The sequence below is a fragment of the Alosa pseudoharengus genome, unplaced genomic scaffold (genome assembly GCF_046254945.1).
Source record: "Alosa pseudoharengus isolate Yale_2024_CS ecotype anadromous, Long Island Sound unplaced genomic scaffold, YU_APseudo_1.1 YU_APseudo_1.1_scf_20, whole genome shotgun sequence".
NCBI lineage: Eukaryota > Metazoa > Chordata > Actinopteri > Clupeiformes > Clupeidae > Alosa > Alosa pseudoharengus.
The window spans coordinates 10,276,055-10,296,054 of record NW_027468664.1 but is presented as its reverse complement, the minus strand read 5'-3'; the positions used below and the strand labels follow the sequence as shown (position 1 = coordinate 10,296,054).

The following is a 20,000-nucleotide window of genomic DNA, read 5'->3' as shown; positions in this document are numbered from 1 at the left end:
GGCTGCTCCTAATGCCGGCCCTTGCCGGCCGCTCAAACACTCCCCCCCCCCCCCCCTACAACGCTCACCCCCACCCCAGCCCGCTCCTCTTTCCTACCCGTTGCCGTAGGTTACGTGGGTAATTGCTCCGCGGGCACGGAGGAAAAGCACATCCATCACCGCGGCAACGTTGGCCGCCCTGCCGCGACGAGCCAATGATGAGCTGTCATCGCCATCGATGTTGTTATTCATGGGGCCCCCGCCACTTTCTTTTTGTTTTCACACTGTCTTTTTTCTCTCACAGACAGTTACAAAACACACACACACACACACACACACACACACACACACACACACACACACACACACACACACAAAATCTGTTGCCCAGAGGGATTTTTTATCAGGTTTTCTGGTTGTCTTTAGCTCCAGGGTCTCTCCGTTTGTATATGTGTTTGTGTGCACTATACGTTGGCATGTGTGCATGACACCAGTGTGAACGCTGATGTAAACACAGACTGACCTGTGACAAGCGGTCATTGGTGGCCATGAGATCCCCGTGCGCTGCCCACAGCTCCCCGCCGAGACACGAGGCACGTGTGAGTAAAGGGGTCTGTCAGCCGGCGTGTCCGTGGAGACGAGCCTCTTCTCCTGCCTTAGCGTTAATCACTGCGGTCACCTCACATATTTATAAAGTTCACCCGTCCCCATGCACAGGTGTTGTGACAGACTCGTTATTTAACCCGCCTGACCTCATCAATGGTTTGTAAATAGATGGATAGATACTTTATTCATCCCAAGGGAAATTTTAGTAAGTTGTTGTTAATTTGTTAATTTTTTGAGGGAAATTTTAGGATTTTTTTTGTAATCAGCCGTGAAGGGCAGCAAAGATGTTATTTTTTAGTTATGGTTTACCTGTCTCTGACAGTTTATTGTGTTTAATGCTCCAGATGTTTGAATGTTTGTGTGTTTTGGCAATGTAGTGAAGCATGTCTTTACTATATCTGATTTTGCTGACCTTCCGGATGTTTTGTTTTCTTTTCCACAGGATGGACAGCCTGACATCTTGTACACCTTCTGGAATTCGGTGACCGGAACGCTGTCGGTGGAGTTCCAGAAAGCCACCGCTGGTGAGTGTGCCTTTCCTACACTGTATCGGAACGCCCCCCATTACCACCAGTCCTGTGTTTCCGTCCTCTTGTGTGTATGTGTCACTTAATATTAATTTCTATACAAACCAAGATGGCGGATTCCTAAAGAAACGCAAGCACCCACACCATTGGTGTATCTAAGTTAGCTGTGTACCAAAAATGACATTTTACCGTGACTCGAAGAGCTGTAAACAGTGCTGTAAGGCTGCGTGTACAAATCCACTTGGAGCTCCAGTGGAATTTTGAAGTAGTAACGAGAATTCTCGGTCTAATCGTTCATGTGCCGTGTGAAAGGGTGGAAGTAGACGACCCACCAGGCCAGCACTAACCTCCGAGCATGGTAAACAAAATCGAACATTTCAGGCAGTAAAAGCCCCGGTAAGAACCAAACCAGATTCACACCTATGGCTACTGAAAAATGTAAGGTTCATTTATCAAATGTTATTTTGAATTATTAAAAAACATTGGGTAACACTCCATAATAAGGTGCCATAATAAATAGCAAACTAGTAATTACCTAACCCTTTGTTAATATTTGTTAATTGTTACTAACATATCTATTTGGCACAAGTTAATAGTTTTTTAATCATTAATTAAATATTAGTTGTTTGCATAAAATCTGTATGTTAATGTTTTAGCAAATCTATTAACTAATATTGTATTAATATGTGTTAATAGTTAACTAAATGTCTTTTTGGCACTAATTAACAGTTATTTCTTGCATCATTTAAATGTTAAATGTTTAATTGCAATTTTTTATTAAACTGTGCTTCTGCCTATCCCAATATGAACCGCTCTCCATAGGACTCTTACAATAGATAGATAGATAGATAGATAGATACTTTATTGATCCCCAAGGGGAAATTCAAGAAAAAAACACGGAGCTACCTTGACATGCTGCCACTGCAATAAAGTTGGTTAAGCTTAATTAATATATTAGTAGTATATAGCTATAAGCGTGGGGCCCCTTATAATAAAGTTGGTTAAGCTTAATTAATATATTAGTAATATATAACTATCAGTATGGGGGACCCTTATAATAAAGTTGGTTAAGCTTAATTAATATATTAGTAGTATATAGCTATCAGTGTGGAGCCTTTTACAGTTACAAAATTAAAACAAAGTGGGGAGAGCTTTATACAGTCAACCTACGCAATGCAAAGCATACCGCTTCTGATCGGCTATGGCAACAATACAAGGACAAAACGCAGCAGAGCTGCAGTATAGCGTTTCTCCAAAGGGGGCTCCAAAATACCAATCTCAATAAAGCTGCTTAATTACGGCGAAAATCACATACAATCACTAAACTACAGTACATTTCTAACTCTTACACCCCCCTCCCCTGAATTTTACCAAATTCAAGCAGCAACCAAATAGTACTTCCAAAGGCAAAGAGTACACTACTTTCAAACACTAGACAGAGAGTCACCAATTACAGGACAGCCAACCACAGAGGTATCCAATAAGGATGAAGTGGAAGAAGAGGAGCGCAAACTCTCACACAACCATCCACTGGCAGTAGGGTGCCTTATACACCCCACAAGACCATAAAGCCATAAACCATAAATTCCATAAATTATCCACAAAGCTAATCAGAAAAGCTAGATAAATAATAATATGTCATTAACTTTTATATTAGCATATAGTTTGTAAATAAAAATGTAACATTTAAATGATGTAAGAAATAACTGTTAATTAGTGCCAAAAATATATTTAGTTAACTATTAACATATATTAATACAATATTAGTTAATAGATTTGTTAAAACATTAACATACAGATTTTATGCAAACAACTAATATTTAATTAATGATGAAAAAACTATTAACTTGTGCCAAATAGATATTTTAGTAACAATTAACAAATATTAACAAAGGGTTAGGTAATTACTAGTTTGCTATTTATTATGGCACCTTATTTTGGAGTGTTACCAAACATGGTTGTTTTAGAATTTACGAATGAAATGGGTGATAATTGGTACAACACTGAGTACTACACTGATGCAAACCTTTACAGTCAACAACAATCTCAAAACAACAATCAAAAGTGGGTTATAAGAGAAATAAACTAGTTAGTAGTTATGTTGAGTTCATCTGTAGCTTGTTTTGGCTGTAAGTATTTCAGTTAGGTCAGCTACTGTGCTCCTTATCAGTCACTGTTTATACGCTGTAGGCTCTAATAGGCAGTGTGTTTGCTTTAGGTATTAGGACAGCTTGAGCTGTGTGTGTGTGTGTGAGAGAGAGAGAGAGTGTGTGTGTGTATGGCCCTTCTGCATACAGTCTGCATCTGGCTCGGCCACGTCTCCTGTCGTCGTCTTGGCGCCCTCACTCCTGGCCTTAGCGGCTTCTGGAGTCGGCCGCGTCTGCTTTGATGTCTCCAGCGCTTGGACTCTGCCCCCACCCTTCTTGCGTCACCGTTCTCCTCTTCTCTTTCCTGACAAAAGCCTGGCCGCTCTTCTCATCTTCTCCATCTTGTCCAGCTTCTGCAGCTTCTCCAGCTTCTCCACACATTCATGCTCCAACAGCACTCCCCTACTCTCTTGGCAAGGGATGTGTGTGGGGTGCTTGGGAATGTGTATTTTGTCTCTTCCCTGTAGTTTCCCTGTTTCTATTTGGAGGTGAGGAGGAGGATGTGTTGGGTGTTTTTTTTCCATGTCTGTGAATTTGTGTGTGTGCGTGTGTGTGTCCACACGCATGTTTACTTTCACTAGCCTTATGGAGCCAATATTTCTACCTGCATGTAAACACACTGTCTGTGTTGCTTGCCTTTTTCTCGTGTGTGTGTGTGTGTGTTTTTGTGTGTGTGTGTGTGTGTGTGTGTGTGTGTTATTATTTTTAATTACCAGCCATCTCATATTTCTGCTGTTTTCTTGTGGCCTCAGAGGAACCAGACAGATTATCTGGTTATCGGAACAGAAAATGGATGCCAACAGACACACACTAACACAGGAATACAGCATGAATACAACCATGATGCTTTTTCTTTTGGTCTTTAAACGGTTTACTCTCCAGTTGTTGTTTAAGTGCCTTGCTCAAGGGCACAATGGTGGAGGCCGAGAATTGAACCCACAACTTTACAGGGTATTGCATGCTAGCCCAGCCCAGCTAACGTTATTATATGTGATGTATATGGGAACCGTCTGCAGTCCAGACGTAAAGTACTGTAGTACTGTCATGATCCAAAACAGGTAAGCACCACGCCTAGCTCCTTGTCTGACCCAGCGTGGTCGAGTTGATTTTGTGTCCCTCTTATTGTGGCACCAAAAAAAGAGAACAATCAACATTTGCTGGCGAAAGTTGATCAGTGCAGGCTCATTGGAGGAATAAATGACCACTTGGAGGTGGTCAAACCGTCACCTCCCCTTCCAGTCTCGCCGGACCTCCTCGCTCGGCAAATCAATTTAAGGCGGCATTGAAATCAGCATCCGCACGCACGCACACACACACACACACACCCACACACACCCACACACACACACACACACCCCTCCATTAAACGCCATTCCCCGCCCACACACACATACATCGATCTGGGCCTGATGTTATCGCGAGTTAATGACAATCTTCAATGCACTTTCCCTGGTCAATAAAAAGTAATCATGACAGGCCCTGCATTACTACCTGTCAGGCTCCACTTGTTTTGGGGGTAATTTGGAGGTAATTTCTAACTCTGTGCTTTAAACACATTCCCTACCCTCCTTTATCAAACTCCCTACCCTCCTTTCTTTGGGTGTTTTTTGTCACCTTACCCACAATGTGCAGCTGAAAGACCGTCCTTACGGGCCTGCTTAAAACAGAGCTGAGCTTGCTGTTTTGTCTAAACATAGCTGCAGATTAGCAAATTATTCTAAATGCCACAGAAATAATTTTGTCACTTTGTAAACACCCTCACAAATTGGAAAAAAATCAGAATTAGCCACACACATACTCCCTACATGGTACGTGTGGTCACAACTCCTGTAATAATGCATTGATAAGGATACTAGTGCAATCAAGTAGAAAATTGATCTCATTTTTTATTTGAGTTCAGTTTACAGTTTGATACAATTATGAATAAACAGCTTTAATAAGGCATTACTGTACAGTACTATAGCAAACCATTTCGTGTTGGTACAGCCTTTTGATGTATGTTTATGTTTATAGTTCTTAGCAGACACTTTTGTCTAAAGTGGCTGGCAATGACATCAATAAATATTACATTACAAAGAAAGACCGAAGACAGAAGGTGCCTGTTTGAAAACCCTATGAAATGGTCATAAAGGCTGCTCTGGTGGTGATGTTGTTAATTCCTGCTTTGGTTCTTTCTCTGGTTAATTAGGCTACCAGGTTTGCTTAGAGCCCACGTCAATGTGGCTCTAAAGAAGCCTCTTTGTTGCGCACAAAGGCAGCTTTGTTGCTGGATTTCTGTTGCTGCTTTCGTTCGTTGTTGTATATATTAAAAATACCAATACTTCAACAGAATAATATCAATAACCATACATATACAAACTGTGACTATGAAAGAAAAAAATAATTAGTTTGAGTCTTTAGATGCTTTTTGAAGATCCCAAAGCTATTGCTAGAATGAGGAGCATTAGGTAAATTATTCCACCACCGAGGAATCCTAGAAGAAAAGATTCTTCACTTTGGCCTTTGACATTATTACGCAGCTGAAAGCCCTTCCTTATTATGCATGACATATTATTGTATGGTAATAGTTCTCTCAGCTCTCTGTAGCCTCATTACTGGCACCATGATGGCTTGTCTGTAGTAATGGTGGTCATGTTTAAAGACGCCAACTGCCATTCTTTATCATAACCTGTTCATGCATCAGATGTCCAGTTTATAGGCCTAACTCAACGCAAAGCGTGCTTGCTGGGGGGTCTTGTTATTCCATGCTTTGGTCCCAAGCCTCAGTACCATCACATCAGTATTCCATCATGGTGGCATTCTCCCTCGTCTCACACACGCACACACACACATTCGGCATGACAGAAATAAGTCCGCATTTACATTTTCATTTGCTTCCAGATGGCTGATCCTGCTTTAGCAAGACGCCCGGTGGCAACAGCTCATTTAACGTCCAAATAATCCCTTAAAAATGGGCATTAAACACCAGACCTGTTCAATTATGCATGCACCAATTCAACTGCACAAAACAGCTCTCCAAAAAAAAAAAAATAACTACCATACAACAGCCTGCATAAGATCCATAATGAGTGATTAATCAGTCATAAAGTTAAGTCATTATCATATTAATGATGCCGTATTTTCAGAAGCGTTTCCACCTGTGAGTTTCTTTCATCCCTTTGTATTCTGTCAGGGAGTGAAAATCTCCTTTTCTGTTTCTCCTTGTCGTATTCGCTGGCATTGTCTGGGGACTCTTGGATAATGGAAATCAAGATTTTCAAGCTCGTTGGAGCACAAAAGAGTGGATTTGTTTCCCCGAGTAACTATAACACATATGCATAGGCTTAACCCCCCCCCCCCTCCCCTTTATATTTCTGTATTCTGGAGAGCAGGAATTAGAATACAGGAACTGCAGGTCTTATTTTATTTGTAGGTTGCTCATGTTTGTTTCTCTTTTTTCAAACGTCCCCTCTGCCCCTCTGCACAGGGGACAACAGGCATGGAGTCACGCCTTGTGTGTGTGTGTGTGTGTGTCCGTGTGAGTGCGTGTGTGTCCGTGTGAGTGTGCGTGTGCACGTGTGCGTGTGTGTTTGTGTGTGTGTGTGTGTGTGTGCGTGTGTGCGTGTGTGTGTGTGTGTGTGTGTGTTTGTGTGTGTTTGTGTGTGTGTGTGTGTGTGTCCACTGTGTGCTGATGTAGACCAGGACTTTGTTAGATGTCAGGTTCACTGGTCACAAAGTGTGGAGGGACTGAAACAAGGCTTCTTAATCATTCATGGGTGACACAAAGGATGTTTCATCTCTTGGCCCAGGACATAAACCAGAACGCCATATGTGTGCCATGTCTTTTCCACATTTCTCGGCTTCCTTCCCTCTTCTCTCCTGAAGATTGGTACCATCTCAGCCTCTGTAGCGAAAGAAACCCTTCTTACCTTTTTCCTCTTTCTCTCTCTCTGTGTGTGTGTGTGTGTGTGTGTGTGTGTGTGTGTTCCCAATTCACAGACTCTACCTTCCTGAAGCAGGCACTGGAGGGCGAGTACCCAAAGTTACTGCGGCTGTACAACGAGTTGTGGAAGCGCCTGCAGCAGTACAACACCAACATCCAGGGGGCGTTCTCCACCCAGGGAGGGCTTGAGCTGTCCATGGACCTGCCCACCTCGGAGACCGACTCCAAGGACCTTTTCACCCAGACCAAGCAGGACTACGAGTGAGTGGCTCCCCTTATCCCTCATTCCCCATGTAGGCTCACCTGAGGTCGTTGCATTAACACCCAGTCATTCACCCTCCACGCCCACATACAATACACATGCAGGCAAACAGTGAAACAGCCAAATTTGAGGTTAGGTGGTTGCTCAGTTGTACTGTTCTTGTTCAAAATGTGTTACATCATGTGGTATTTTACCAAGTTTTACTTTATTGAAATTTCCATCTGAGCTTTATAAGATTTAATAAAGCATAATCAAAATCGCTCCCATAATTTAAATTCAATGGCCTCGTAACCTGCCTGGGTGTTCCTGCAGTTAACAAACGGCGTTGTAAAAACTCCATCAACTTGTCAATGCCGTATCTCGGCCGTAAAACTACAGTGTTGGGGATTCCTGTCAGGCTTAATCTGTTCCCTGAAAGCACAATCATCACCGAGTGCCAAGTGTTAAGTGTCTGCGGAAGCTAATTTAGCCCGCCAGAGCCAGGAAAACACAAACACCGGCGCATCCCCATTTTGCCAAGAGGTCTTCAACAACAGAAGAGACATCGCTGAGAATTTCAATCGAGTGCTTCATTTTCCGCCTCACCACTCAAACCTCCGCCACTTCCCCTTCACACACACACACACACACACACACACACACACACACACACAGACATACAGACATACAGACACACAGACACATCCTGAAAAACTCTCATTGAGATGTTTTAACGCAGCAGGCAACTGGCAATTAAGGCCCCATGCCACCAGCGCCCCTCATCATAAACTGTCAAAAGTGGTTTTGTGAGCAGAATGGCAATCGAGTTTGGCAAGCAGCAAGGGGTAGGGCAGGGCAACCCTGTTTTGCACTGAGCGCGTCCTGAAATAGTGCCGAGTCAGCAGACTTCTAAAGGGAGACGGGTGTTGGAGTGAACCCAGCTGTGGGGTTGTAGTGTAGGTGAAGGTGATTCGCTTGGCAGAAAGCACGATATTTGGCACGCTCGTTCATCCGACAAATGCGACAATCGAATGAAGGGTTGAACGTGAGAAGCGAGACTGATGGAGAGCGTTGAGGAGAGGAGAAAGGAAAAGTGAGCAGAAATGACCACGCAGTGCAGTGCGGCTTGATTATAGTGTGACCCTCTCCCTGGTCTTTTGAGAGAGCCATGGTGGATTTCTCAAGTTGTCACTCAACGTAAGAAAGCCTCTGACCCGTACTGTTGTCATTTAGTGCTGTCTCTGCCTCTGGTCACCTTCAGGTCAGAGGAATGCGTGTCTTATGTTCAGGCTATTTTGGGGTGAAAAACAGCTTCTCTGAGGTAGATGCTGGTGAGAGCATCACGTGAGTCGCTATGTCCATCCACACAACCACTGAGCCCAAGATAATGACCGCTGAGGAGCCTTGTGGACCCTGACAACACCCACCACCCACCCACACCTCCATCCTACCTAGCACCCCCTCCCCCCGAGCTATTGCCAAGGAGATAACCTGCGATGTCATTATCTTGTCGCGAGTTTCTGACCTCAAGCTAAAATGTCTCTCCCACTGGATCGGTCTAAATGTGAGGCTCCTGCTTGATGCTTCCTCCTGTATCCTGTAACAGTATCCTCCTCTCCCTCACTGGTCCATTCACTCGTCCACCCTCTAATGACCCCTGTGCGTGCTTCCTTTCTTTTTTCTTCACTCACCGTCTCGCTCTTTCAGTCTTTCTGTCTCTTTCTTTCTATGTCCACCTCTCTCTCTCTCGCTCTCTACCTCATGGTTCGCTTGTTCTTCTTTTTCCTCTACATGTTTAGATGACCCTTTGGGGTCAGCCGGTCTTGAGCCCATAGTTAGAGGGTGTGCGGTGCTTAGCGGTGATGTGATGTGATGTGCAACAGGGCGGCTCTGAGCTGGGAGGAAGGGGCACCAGCACCAGACTGTCCACGGACTCCTGCTTCAGTCAGTTGAAAGGCCCTTGTGAGGCTCTTTTATTCTGAAGGCTGCTGAAGGTTCACACACACACACACACACACACACACACATACACACACACACACACACACACACAAACACACACACAGGCAGACGGAGACAGCGAGGAGTGAGAAAAATGCTCTATGTGACAATGAAAAAGCAAAGTGAGCCAAGGTAGAGGAAGGAAATGGCAATGCTGGTTGAAAGAGGGAGATACTCAGAAGGACGTATTTAAAGAAGGGATGAACAGAGTCGATGGAAGAGGCGAGGCATGGTTGAAAAGGAACTCTCTGAGTCTGAGCCTTTTCGCCACCTCTGTGCCTGAAAGCGTGCCGCGACTGAAGACGCCACGCTCCCCAATTAGCAGCGCGTCTCTTGGCCACGGCTTTCATCATCTCGCCACGGCTAACAATCGAAGCGTGCCACGCCTGGATAACGCCGCTCGCATGATAAAATGGTGGCAGCGGCAGCTCGGACAAGAGCCCGCGGCTCGACCGCAGATTGTCTGTGTTTGTGAGCGTAACGCGGGGAGATGGCTTGGGTGGGGTAGGGGGATGTGGTGTGGTGAACGGGGAGGAGGGACTGGGGCAAATCCAGTGCCCCTTGGGCAGCTTCTAATTGTAGCTAAGTGAGGAAAAGAGACAGACTCTCTTGAACCATGAGCCTGGGTGCATTAGTGCTCCAATGAGAGACTGAATACCGTGTGCAAAGCACAGCGCAGTACCGCACCGCACAGCACACAAGCACATTTGTGTAATCACATCAAGCAGAGTTGGGTCATCTGAGGAAAACTAATCATCTCGTAAGAAGCAAAAAAAGGCGGGCAAATATTCCTCCTGTTCCTTTGTCCTTATTGTACTGTATAGCATCATAGGAATTGTGATTTGCATTTTAATTTCTTCTGTGTAGGCCTACCACTAAACGATTGGCTGCACATGATGTCACGTGGACAGTTAGCGCGTGATTCTTTTGGTGCCACTGTTGATTTGTCCATGCCTCTGTCATTCCTTTAGCCAACATCTGTCATCTGTTATGAATGCTACATATCATTTTGAATGTGTGCTCAGTAATTCATATTGTGTTCCAGCCCAGAGAAAGCTCTGAAGGACTCTCTCCAGCCTTATGAGGCTGCCTACCTCTCCAAGTCCCTGTCACGCCTCTTTGACCCCATCAACCTGGTCTTCCCACAGGGGGGGCGCAACCCCCCCTCCAACGACGAGCTGGACAGCATCATCAAGACCATAGCCAGGTGAGAGGACACTCTTATCCCCCTTCCTGGACCCAACCTGAAGCATGAGGGATCAGATGACACATGCACTTGACTATGTTTATGTCTACCTTTTTTTTTTTATTCATGAAATATTTCTAGCACATTTCTTTTAATGTTTTGTTTGCTGTTTTATCCCTTCAGTGAGCATGGCCTTCATAATGTTTCTTTTTTTTCTCGTTAATTCATTAAGTATGTCCTACACATGGCTGCTACTGTTTTGCCCCCTTCAGTGAGCTGAACGTGGCCTCTGTGGATCCTAGTCTGACCGTGGCTGTGGCCAGGAACTCCGCCAAGACGGTGCAGCTCTTCTGTGTGAAGTGCGAGCAGCTGGTGAGTGTGGCGTATGCCGTGTGTCGTGGCCCTCATCCACGTCGTCTGCTTTCGTCCAGTACGGCTCATTTTTCATGCGCGTCATGATCATGCTCATGTTCAATTCTGTCCTCCCTCTTGAAACTCCACAACTCCCCAGTGCAAAAGACATTTTATGGAAATATCATGGAAGATTATTTTTCCAATGCATTTTAGTACATTTTAGTAATGTCACAGAGTTTATATGATTCATTCCTATCAATGATGTAATGTTGCCCATTTGAAAGGCAAGATGAAGATCCTAACTTTGCTTTTGTTAAGAGAGGCTGACTTGGTGCCATGACGTGCCCTGCCAAGTAGATGTGTGTGGGGTGGTGTTGTAAAAGTGCCGTCTGTGCGAGTGACACTTAAGTGTGAATGAGTTTGCCCCAAGGCTCACTCCACCTGCTGTGAACGGGAAGAACAGGCAGAGTCATCGCCACTGCCACCACCACCACCGCCGTGCCCTCAGCAGATGGCCGAGTGCAGCTGCCCTTCCGAAGGCTCAAAGCGCACAAAGACACTGGGTTTAGAGTTACGGCTCGGTACCGCTCGTTAACGTCCCAGGACACCGGTCCGCTTGCTATTCTCATCTCCTCCTGTAGACGCTAACGGATTGGGCTCCATGGTATCGGAGCCTGTTTCCGATTACACACACTCTTATAAGAAGTGGGTCAGCCGCCCTGCGTCACACACGACGTCGGTGTTTCGAGCTGCGATCCGAAATCAATAAACACAGCGCTCCATGTCCCTGAACATGATCCAGCTCTGTCTCGTAGTTCAACGAGGTCATCCGAATATTCTCTCTTGTATCTATTAGTTTTGTCCTCATAGTAAAACACTGTACCTGCCTTTTGGCACAGTTACGTGACTTCTGAGAGAATTAGTCGGTGGAAGTATCAAACTGGCAGCCAACAGGATGTGTAGTATTTCTCTTTGGCAATAAGACAATCATTACATACATACTGCATACATATATAATTGACATGTGTAAGTCGCTTTGGATAAAAGCGTCTGCTAAATGAATATGTAACATACTGCCTCAGTACAATACTCTCAGTCACAGCTCCCATAGCATCAGATGACGTGTATGCAAAGCATTTGGCCCTCCCACCATCCCCCAGACCGTCATCATCCTGCTGTCGTAACCATGTCCATTTCATTTTAACCAGGAGATGGGAGTTTTCCGTAGCACCTTACTTTACAGATCGGTAATAAGAGGGTACTTTCGTGTTGATACAGTGGGTGAAATCATGGTAGCAGCCAATCTGTCAAATAAAGTGTTTCCGAGTTGTCTATCCCTCTCTTGACCCAAAGCTGACCCCAGGTTCCCCCTCTTTAGCTCCCCTCATTGATCCCAACAGGCTGGGCCCGCTGAAGGTAAATCCGTATCTCGCCTGATTGGCCCCGTTTTGGCGTAATCAGGGTGTGATTGGATTATACTTATCTCTGGGTGTGGAGGCGACGGCTGATTGAGGAACAGCTCGCTCTTGCCCTTCACCCTGTGCGGACATTGATTTGCGGCGCGGGCCTTCGTTCTCTCTTCAGCCGACATCAGATGCTGTATCGACTCCTCCGAGCAGGAGGCCACATCCCCATGGGGAAGGAGGTGGTGGTGGTGCGGGGAGGGGGGTGAACGGGCGCTGGACGTCCCTGCCGTAGTATTCTCCGGGACACTGCCCCTGGGTCACAATCGCTGCAACAGGGAGATGAATGGCTTGGCCTTGTAAGCACCATCAGAATTTATCATTAAAGCCACTGGAGCCACAGCACTTTGTGTACTTGCTCTGAGTCTTGCGTGAGTAAGAAAAAAATGAAGTTATGCTAGAAGAGCCGTGAACATCCCCAAAAGTAAAATAAACCATTGGAACCTATTAAAAATGTACCTTTTAAGCTCCATTGAATGTAGTTAATAATGTAAAACGAAAAGAGAATTTGTGGTGCTACTAAAAGACAGCAGGTGTTCTAAAACCTGACATGGTCCATTAAACGGAATAGTAGATGGGCATTTGGCTTTTTGCAGAGCTGCAGATTGCAGCCCAGTAGTGAATACCATCTGCTTATTGCTCTCTATCTGGCCGAGTGAAATGTGAAATGGGCCCGGGCTTTTTAACCTGTTCCGCCCGGCGCTCACGCTGGGAAAATAATTCCTGCTTTTTAAATCCGCCTCAATCTGCTGGGGGCCCCACGCTGCGAAAATGGCCGGAGCGTCGTGTTCTTCTGGAGCGCCGCGGCCCCCGTGGTTAGAGTGTCCGTCTCTCGCACACCCCCCTCTGGTTCAATTCTCCGGTCCTCTCCCCCAGGACATTTCCCATGATGCATCTCTGATCCAGTGGTCATTAAGTAACTACACGGGGAGGTGATTAAATAATGCCACTCCATATTTTAAACAATGCTTTCAGATGTAGTTTTTCATTAAGATGCAGCCTCTCAGCCATTGTAAACCAAGACTATATAACAGTGCTGTCTCCTTTCCTCCACCTTGACTGTTTGCCCCATAGGCCGCTGGGCCTGTCTCCTATGCCTCCACCGCCGGGGGCAGATCAGGGAGTTGAGCCCTCTGGTGGGTTGGCTGTCTCAGCCCAGCCAGACTCCTCTCATTAGATCACTCAGGGCCTGGAGTTCCAGCGCAGACCTGACAGTGGACACACGAGCTGTGTGTGGCGGCAGCCTCTTTCTGTCTCTCTTCTCTTCCTCTACCTCTTTGTTATGTCTTCTTTCTCTCTCTCTCTCTCTCTCTCTCTCTCTCTCTCTCTCTCTCTCTCTCTCTTTCTGTCTATCTCTCTTCCCCTTTATTCTACTCTTCTCTCTTTCTCTCTCTTCCTCTCTTTCTCTCGTGTTCTTTCTTTCGGTCCATCTCTCTGTCTCAATTTCACAGCCGGTCTCTTTCTTCTCCCTTCTCTTTCTGCCCTTTCGCTGTCTAACTCTCTCGCATATCTCTCCTTTCGCCCTGTCTTTTCTCTCTCTCTCTCTCTCTCTCTCTCTCTCTCTCTCTCTCTCTCTCTCTCTCGCTCTCTCTGGTGACTCACCTGAGCACTGTCCTCGTTAGGCGACTGGTGCACCCCCCTTTGGCCCACTGTGCCGTGCTGGTTAAATATAGGCTAGCCCCAGGTGTGAAGGAGCTCACACCCTGAAGACCCTAACCCGCCACCCCCCCCCCCCTCTCCCAACACAGACCACACACACACACGCACACACACACACACACACACACTAACACATACACATGTACATACAAACACACCCTCCACTGCACTCCTGCTGCCTCCTGCTGATAATTAACTGTTGCTGTGCCATTTTTAGTCCGTTGCCATGACGCCCCGTGGCGGTGTTTTTTTTTTTTCTTCTCTTCTTTTCTGCGTGCATTCCATCTCTCCTCTGCCATGTCTTTGTTTGCTTCTCGAGCCTCCAAATGTTTTGGGGTTGTTTGTTTGTTGGTGTGTTTGTGCTGGCGCTTGTTCCAGGGAGTGAAAGCCCTGCAGTGTGCCTCTGTGAGCCATAGTGTGTCAAGTCAAACACAGAAAATCCAGAAAATGCACCATCTAAGGTTTTGTCCTACCTATTGTTTAGGACCTAAAGCAAAGACCTGTAAAATATTTTGTGTGTGTATATATTTTCTTTGGCTTTTACCCATATGGCATCAGTCAGTATTTTGTCTGCAAACACTGGGCAGCCGTGGCCTACTGGTTAGCGCTTTGGATTTGTAACCGGAGGGTTGCCGGTTCGAACCCCGACCAGTAGGCACGGCTGAAGTGCCCTTGAGCAAGGCATCTAACCCCTAATTGCTCTTTGAAAGGTTCTTATTGACGCATTGAACTGCAATTTGGATTAACACCTGCTTTTACAAGGCGGAAGTATTTAGGCGCAGAATTGACGTGCGCTTTCAGGAGCAGTCTTTGTACATACCGCAGAATACATAGGCTAATTAGATGCTCTTTACTCTTCCCCTCCCATCTTTTTACACTAAACACCCACTTTCCCCCCGGATCCTCCCATGAATGTATATGCATGGCATTAAAAACGCAATCTGCCACTTTCAGCTCCCGCGACAGGCAGTTTGCGCTTTTACATCATTGCGGCCTGTTTGTACATACCTCGCAATGATTTTACACGCATGTTGCGAAACAAATACGCCTGAAGTGGGCGCAAAAGCGTTAGTACATCTGGCCCTCAGTGTTGTACCATGTTTCCTTCATAGAAATTAATGTAGTTAATTGCATTGTTATACCTCGGCATCTTTATCCTTGCTCCAGAGGAACACTATCCATCTTGTTCCTGGAGAACTAATTATCTATAGTACAACATCAATACAGGATAAGAATCTGCAAAGATAATCTCTGAAGAGCCATATCAACTGACAATGTAATATTACATGACTCCATACAAATAGTAGGCTATGGCACAATTGCGTGAGCCAAGAGAGAATGAAGTTGCAAGGCTGGTTCTCTGTAGACGGGTAGGGTAAGGCTCGTAAGGCATGCCATTCTCCCAATTAGCATAGCATCAAAATAACTTCGAAGCTGTTATATTAAGGGAAAAAATAGCATAGGATGCCTTTAATGCCCAAACCCTGCTTCCCAGATAATGTGTTAATCAGGCTGTCAAACTGATATCAAGGGCTGAAAGGCATAGGATTTGAGCATTAATATTTTACAGGCCTTGGTTTAGGGACCCATTCATATAGACAAGGTTTGAAATCTGAGACAGTGTTTCAACAATCTTATCAGATTTGACATGAAATGACCCGTATGTGTGTGTTTGTGTGAATAATTATGTAGCCTATGTGCAACTATGTGTTTCATGTGTTTGTGTACTATGATGTGTGAAATGCATAGGTGTGTGTGTGTGCGCCCGCGCGCATAAAGACGACTTGTGACTGGCAACAGATACGCCTCTCCTCTCCTCTCACTCCACCCGAGCGCCAGTCTCTGCCTACGTGGAGTCGCCATGGTGACAGTTGGCTGGCATGGCCCGGGTGGGCCTGCCACCTTGGAGTCTGACGTGCGGACCCCTGCCCCCCTGTCCCCCTGCCCCCCTGCCCCCCTGCCCCCTGTCCCCCTGCCCCCCTGTCCCCCTGCCCCCCTGCCCCCTGGCGCTGCCAAGGACCTGATCCTGCTGGCCTTCATGTTTACTCCACAGCAGCTCATGCGCTTTCTCTCTCCTGCTTTTCCCCCCTCTGTCTGTTTCTGTCTCTGTCTCACCGTTTCTCCTTCCTCTTCGCTCCTGCTTCCCATCACTGGCTTGAATACTCTCTATCCTCCTTCCTTTATATCCTTCCTTTCTTTCTCTCTCTCTCTCTTCTGTTCTATCTGTTATTCTCACCTCTCTTCCTCCCACTTGTCTTCCCCCTCTCCGTTTGTGTGTCTCTTATTTTCTGTATCTCTCTTTTCTTCCTCTGCCCCCTCTCCGTCTCTCTCTCTCTGCCCCACTCCCTCTCTCTCTGTCCATCCCTTTCACCTTCCCACTCTCCCCCGTCTCCCCTTCCTCGACTCTACCTCTATCATTATCCCTCTCTCTCCATCCCTCTCACCTTCTTCCACTCTCTCTCTCTCTCTCTCAGCTCAGTACCCAGGGAGAAGCCAGCCAGGTGATTGGCCCCCTGACTGACGGCCAGAGGAGGAACGTGGGCGTGGTCAACTCCCTGTATCGGCTCCAGCAGGCTGTGGCCAAGGTGAGCGTCCAGACGGGCATCTGGTGGGCAGCAGCCATCACAAGAGATGCACACTGGCATCTTCACCTGATTTATGTCTCTAGAGCCCTCTCTCTGTATTTGTTTTCTCTCTCTCTCTCTTTCTCTCTCGCTCTCTCTCTCTCTATATATATATATATATTTTTTTTTTTTTTTTTTTTTTTAATTTATTATTATTATTTTTTTTATTTTTTTATTTCTGTCCTTCAATGGAGCTAAAGTTCATAATTCTTTAAATCTTTAAAATTGTTTGTGTATAGTAGTGGACCCTCTGTATCATGAAGGCAAATCTACACTTAATGATTTCACTAATCCCACTTGTTTAGATCTGATCAAATGTAATGCAGTTAATCAGTATAGCACCGTATGTATGACCGTGAAGTTCTGGCCATAGAGGATCCCCTTAGAGCGGCATGATAAACGCACACAGAGAAATCCTCACAGCTAGCTCTCTCATAGTCCTGACCCATGACAGGGCTCACTCTTCCATAGTCCCTCTCTCTCTCTGTGCAGGCCTTTGTAGACTCCATGGCACCCCGTCATCACACAGTGGTTATGAGCAGCTGTAACTCACAGCAGCCACCGAGGGGGTTCGGTGGGGGGGAGGGGGAGGAGGATCCGCGGCAAACAGAGGGGCGGAGGGGAGGGAGGGTGTGTGTGTGTGTGTGTGTGTGTGTGTGTGTGTGTCTTTCCACCCTCAAACAGCATTAAAAATACATACAGCTGCCTAGGAACCCCCCCCCCCCCCCAGGTCGCCTGATTAACGCTGTAATAAAGAGAGATTGCCTGGCAGGGGGAGATTTAATCATGGGAGGCTGCAAGTGGTGGGGTGTGTGTGTTGGGGGGGGGGGGGGGGGTGGCTGATCAAAGTTTCACCCTCTGAATGTTTTTGGCGAAAAAATTGCCAATTCTCAGAAGTGGCTACCTCTGCTGTTGCCGATTAGCCCACTAAGAACCTTTTTCTCTGAAAAGGGGAGGGGGGGGGGGTGCAGGCTTGTCACTCAACTGCATTGAGCAAAATAGAATTGCCAATTTATTTATGTGGTGTGAAAATATAGACTTTTTCATGCCTGATCTGACTGATAGTTCTTAGATGTTGGCCAACGTATGGTAACCTATTTTTCATTAACTTGGCTCATAAGGTGTTCTTTATCACTGTTTGGCACATTCATTCCTTTTTATCATATGGTATTTTTCATTGCTTTCCAATTTCAACCATGGTAATTAGAAATAATTCATATCTTTAATTACTATTTGTTTGGTTGGTTGTTTGTGTGTGTGTGTGTGTGTGTGTGTGTGTGTGTGTGTGTGTGTGTGTGTGTGTGTGTGTCCTTGTCCCAGGTTATATCCAGTCAAACTGCATTCCCACCTGCTGCAGAACAAGCTCTCACTGCATCTCTGGAGGTATTGTCTCACACTGTCACCCACACACACACACACACACACAAACAGAAAAAGAGAGAGAGAACAAAAAGTGTGCACTGATGGAGACCCTTTTATATGGTCTAAGAAAGAACTGAGATGAGCCTGTTTCCTTTGTTAGGTTTTCATTTAAGTGTATTATGTGAGGAAGCTCATTGAATGAAGTGGCAGAATACTGATGGAGATGTCGCTTATGTTGTAGTGTGGAAGTTACACTCAGCTAGACTCTACACACACACACACAGGCACAGACATGTTGGACAGAGAGAGATAATTAGGTAAACATTGAGCTGCACAGAATTCTTAGATTAGCCATCAGAAGAACAAACTCTACCCTAACTACTCACCTCACACACAGACATGCAGACAGACAGACACACACACACACACACACACACACACACACACAAATACACACAGACACATTCAGACACACACACAATAAAAAACACTCTCAAATCTCCCAGTTTTGATCATTTCAATAGTTTGTCTTGCCGCAGTATAGCTCTAGTGCTCGTCGCTAAACACACCCATACATCCCGCCTCACGCACACCATGATACTCCACAATGGGATTCGCTTAAAAACCTTGATACACAACTGGACGCCTGAGACAGGTGCCCATCACCTAAAGGCCTGGAGGTGCTCTCGTCCCACTCAAGGTCAGCCATGAAGGTCACCCACCTTCCCCCGCCACACACGCTAGCACGCCACCTCACCGACTGCAAAGTCAGACAACAGGTGACCACCAAGTGTTGAGATCATGGGCTCACAGTCAGGCCTGTAGAATTAGACACCCTACAATAAACATCCCTGTTCCCAACAACCCTGTATCCCATATGACAAACAGAGTAGGAGATCTATTAAATGATGGAGGTGCCACTAGCATGTTTTATTCAATAGTGATTGTTACATTACTGATAAATAAACTATGGACATCATTTGCATTCATGTGCTTATTATTACAGTAATTTCCTGTGTATTAGCCACATTGTGTATAAGACACAGGACAGTGTTTTATGCCAGTTAAAAAGAAACAAAACCCTATTAATACCATATTAACTGCCCCCGTGTATTAATCTCATAGCTGAAGAAATTTTTTCAAAATCAATGTATAAGCCGTGGCTAATAGTTAGAAAAATTACGGCAGTACTAGTTAGCATCAGTGAGGTCCCCAGTAAAGCAGGAAGTTCACAGAAGAATGTTGCTGACGTCCACTGGTCCATATGGACCAATACAGGAAAGTTAGATGGATGAGTGACCGGGCAGACAGGCCTCAGGTAGGGGATGCATTAACTTTCACTGGGCAGCAGTGGACGGGGAGGAGATCTGCGGGGGCCATCACTTAATCAGCGGGCTGCAGGGGATTAGGGGGTGGTGGTGGTGGGGGGGGGGGGGGGTGGTCCCGGGGCGGAGGAGGAGCCCTATTGAGTTTCCATTGATCTCCGCACAGAGATGGTACAGGGGATAAGCGGATCAGGGGCGTCAGGGGGTGGCCGGTGTGGCACACACGTCGAGGCGTGATTACACACACACACACACACACACACACACTAGAACCCCACCAAATATATGAACACACATCAGTCATCTCTCCAAATACATGCAGTAGGCCTATGCCCACTCCCAAGAACACACCAATTACAAATGCACATACGTTACTGGTACACCTCCCTTATGGACTTCTCCATGCACAGACACACGGACATGCACAGGTTCTCACAAACAGCCGGGGTGAAGGTGCGTGATGGCCAGACTGATGTTCCGCGGATGGTCCAGCAAATGTCAGCCAAATCAGCCGCTCACATGTGCACACACGACAAGATTAAGCACCGCCACCCAGACTCCCATGTTGCCATGCAACCGGCCGTGTGAGCCAATCAGGGGCGCT

The 20,000-nt window shown here is 46.1% G+C and overlaps 1 protein-coding gene across 1 annotated transcript in view; it reads left to right on the top strand.

Annotated features, from left to right (window-relative positions):
- The window catches only part of cog5 (component of oligomeric golgi complex 5), an 83,700-nt gene that overhangs the window by 52,751 nt on the left and 10,949 nt on the right, over positions 1–20,000 (top strand). Inside the window, exons 11-16 of the mRNA XM_076296524.1 lie at positions 1,028–1,109; positions 7,238–7,442; positions 10,469–10,630; positions 10,882–10,981; positions 16,560–16,670; positions 18,030–18,092. Coding sequence (XP_076152639.1) covers positions 1,028–1,109; positions 7,238–7,442; positions 10,469–10,630; positions 10,882–10,981; positions 16,560–16,670; positions 18,030–18,092 — 723 coding nt within the window. The remainder of the gene's footprint in view (positions 1–1,027; positions 1,110–7,237; positions 7,443–10,468; positions 10,631–10,881; positions 10,982–16,559; positions 16,671–18,029; positions 18,093–20,000) is intronic.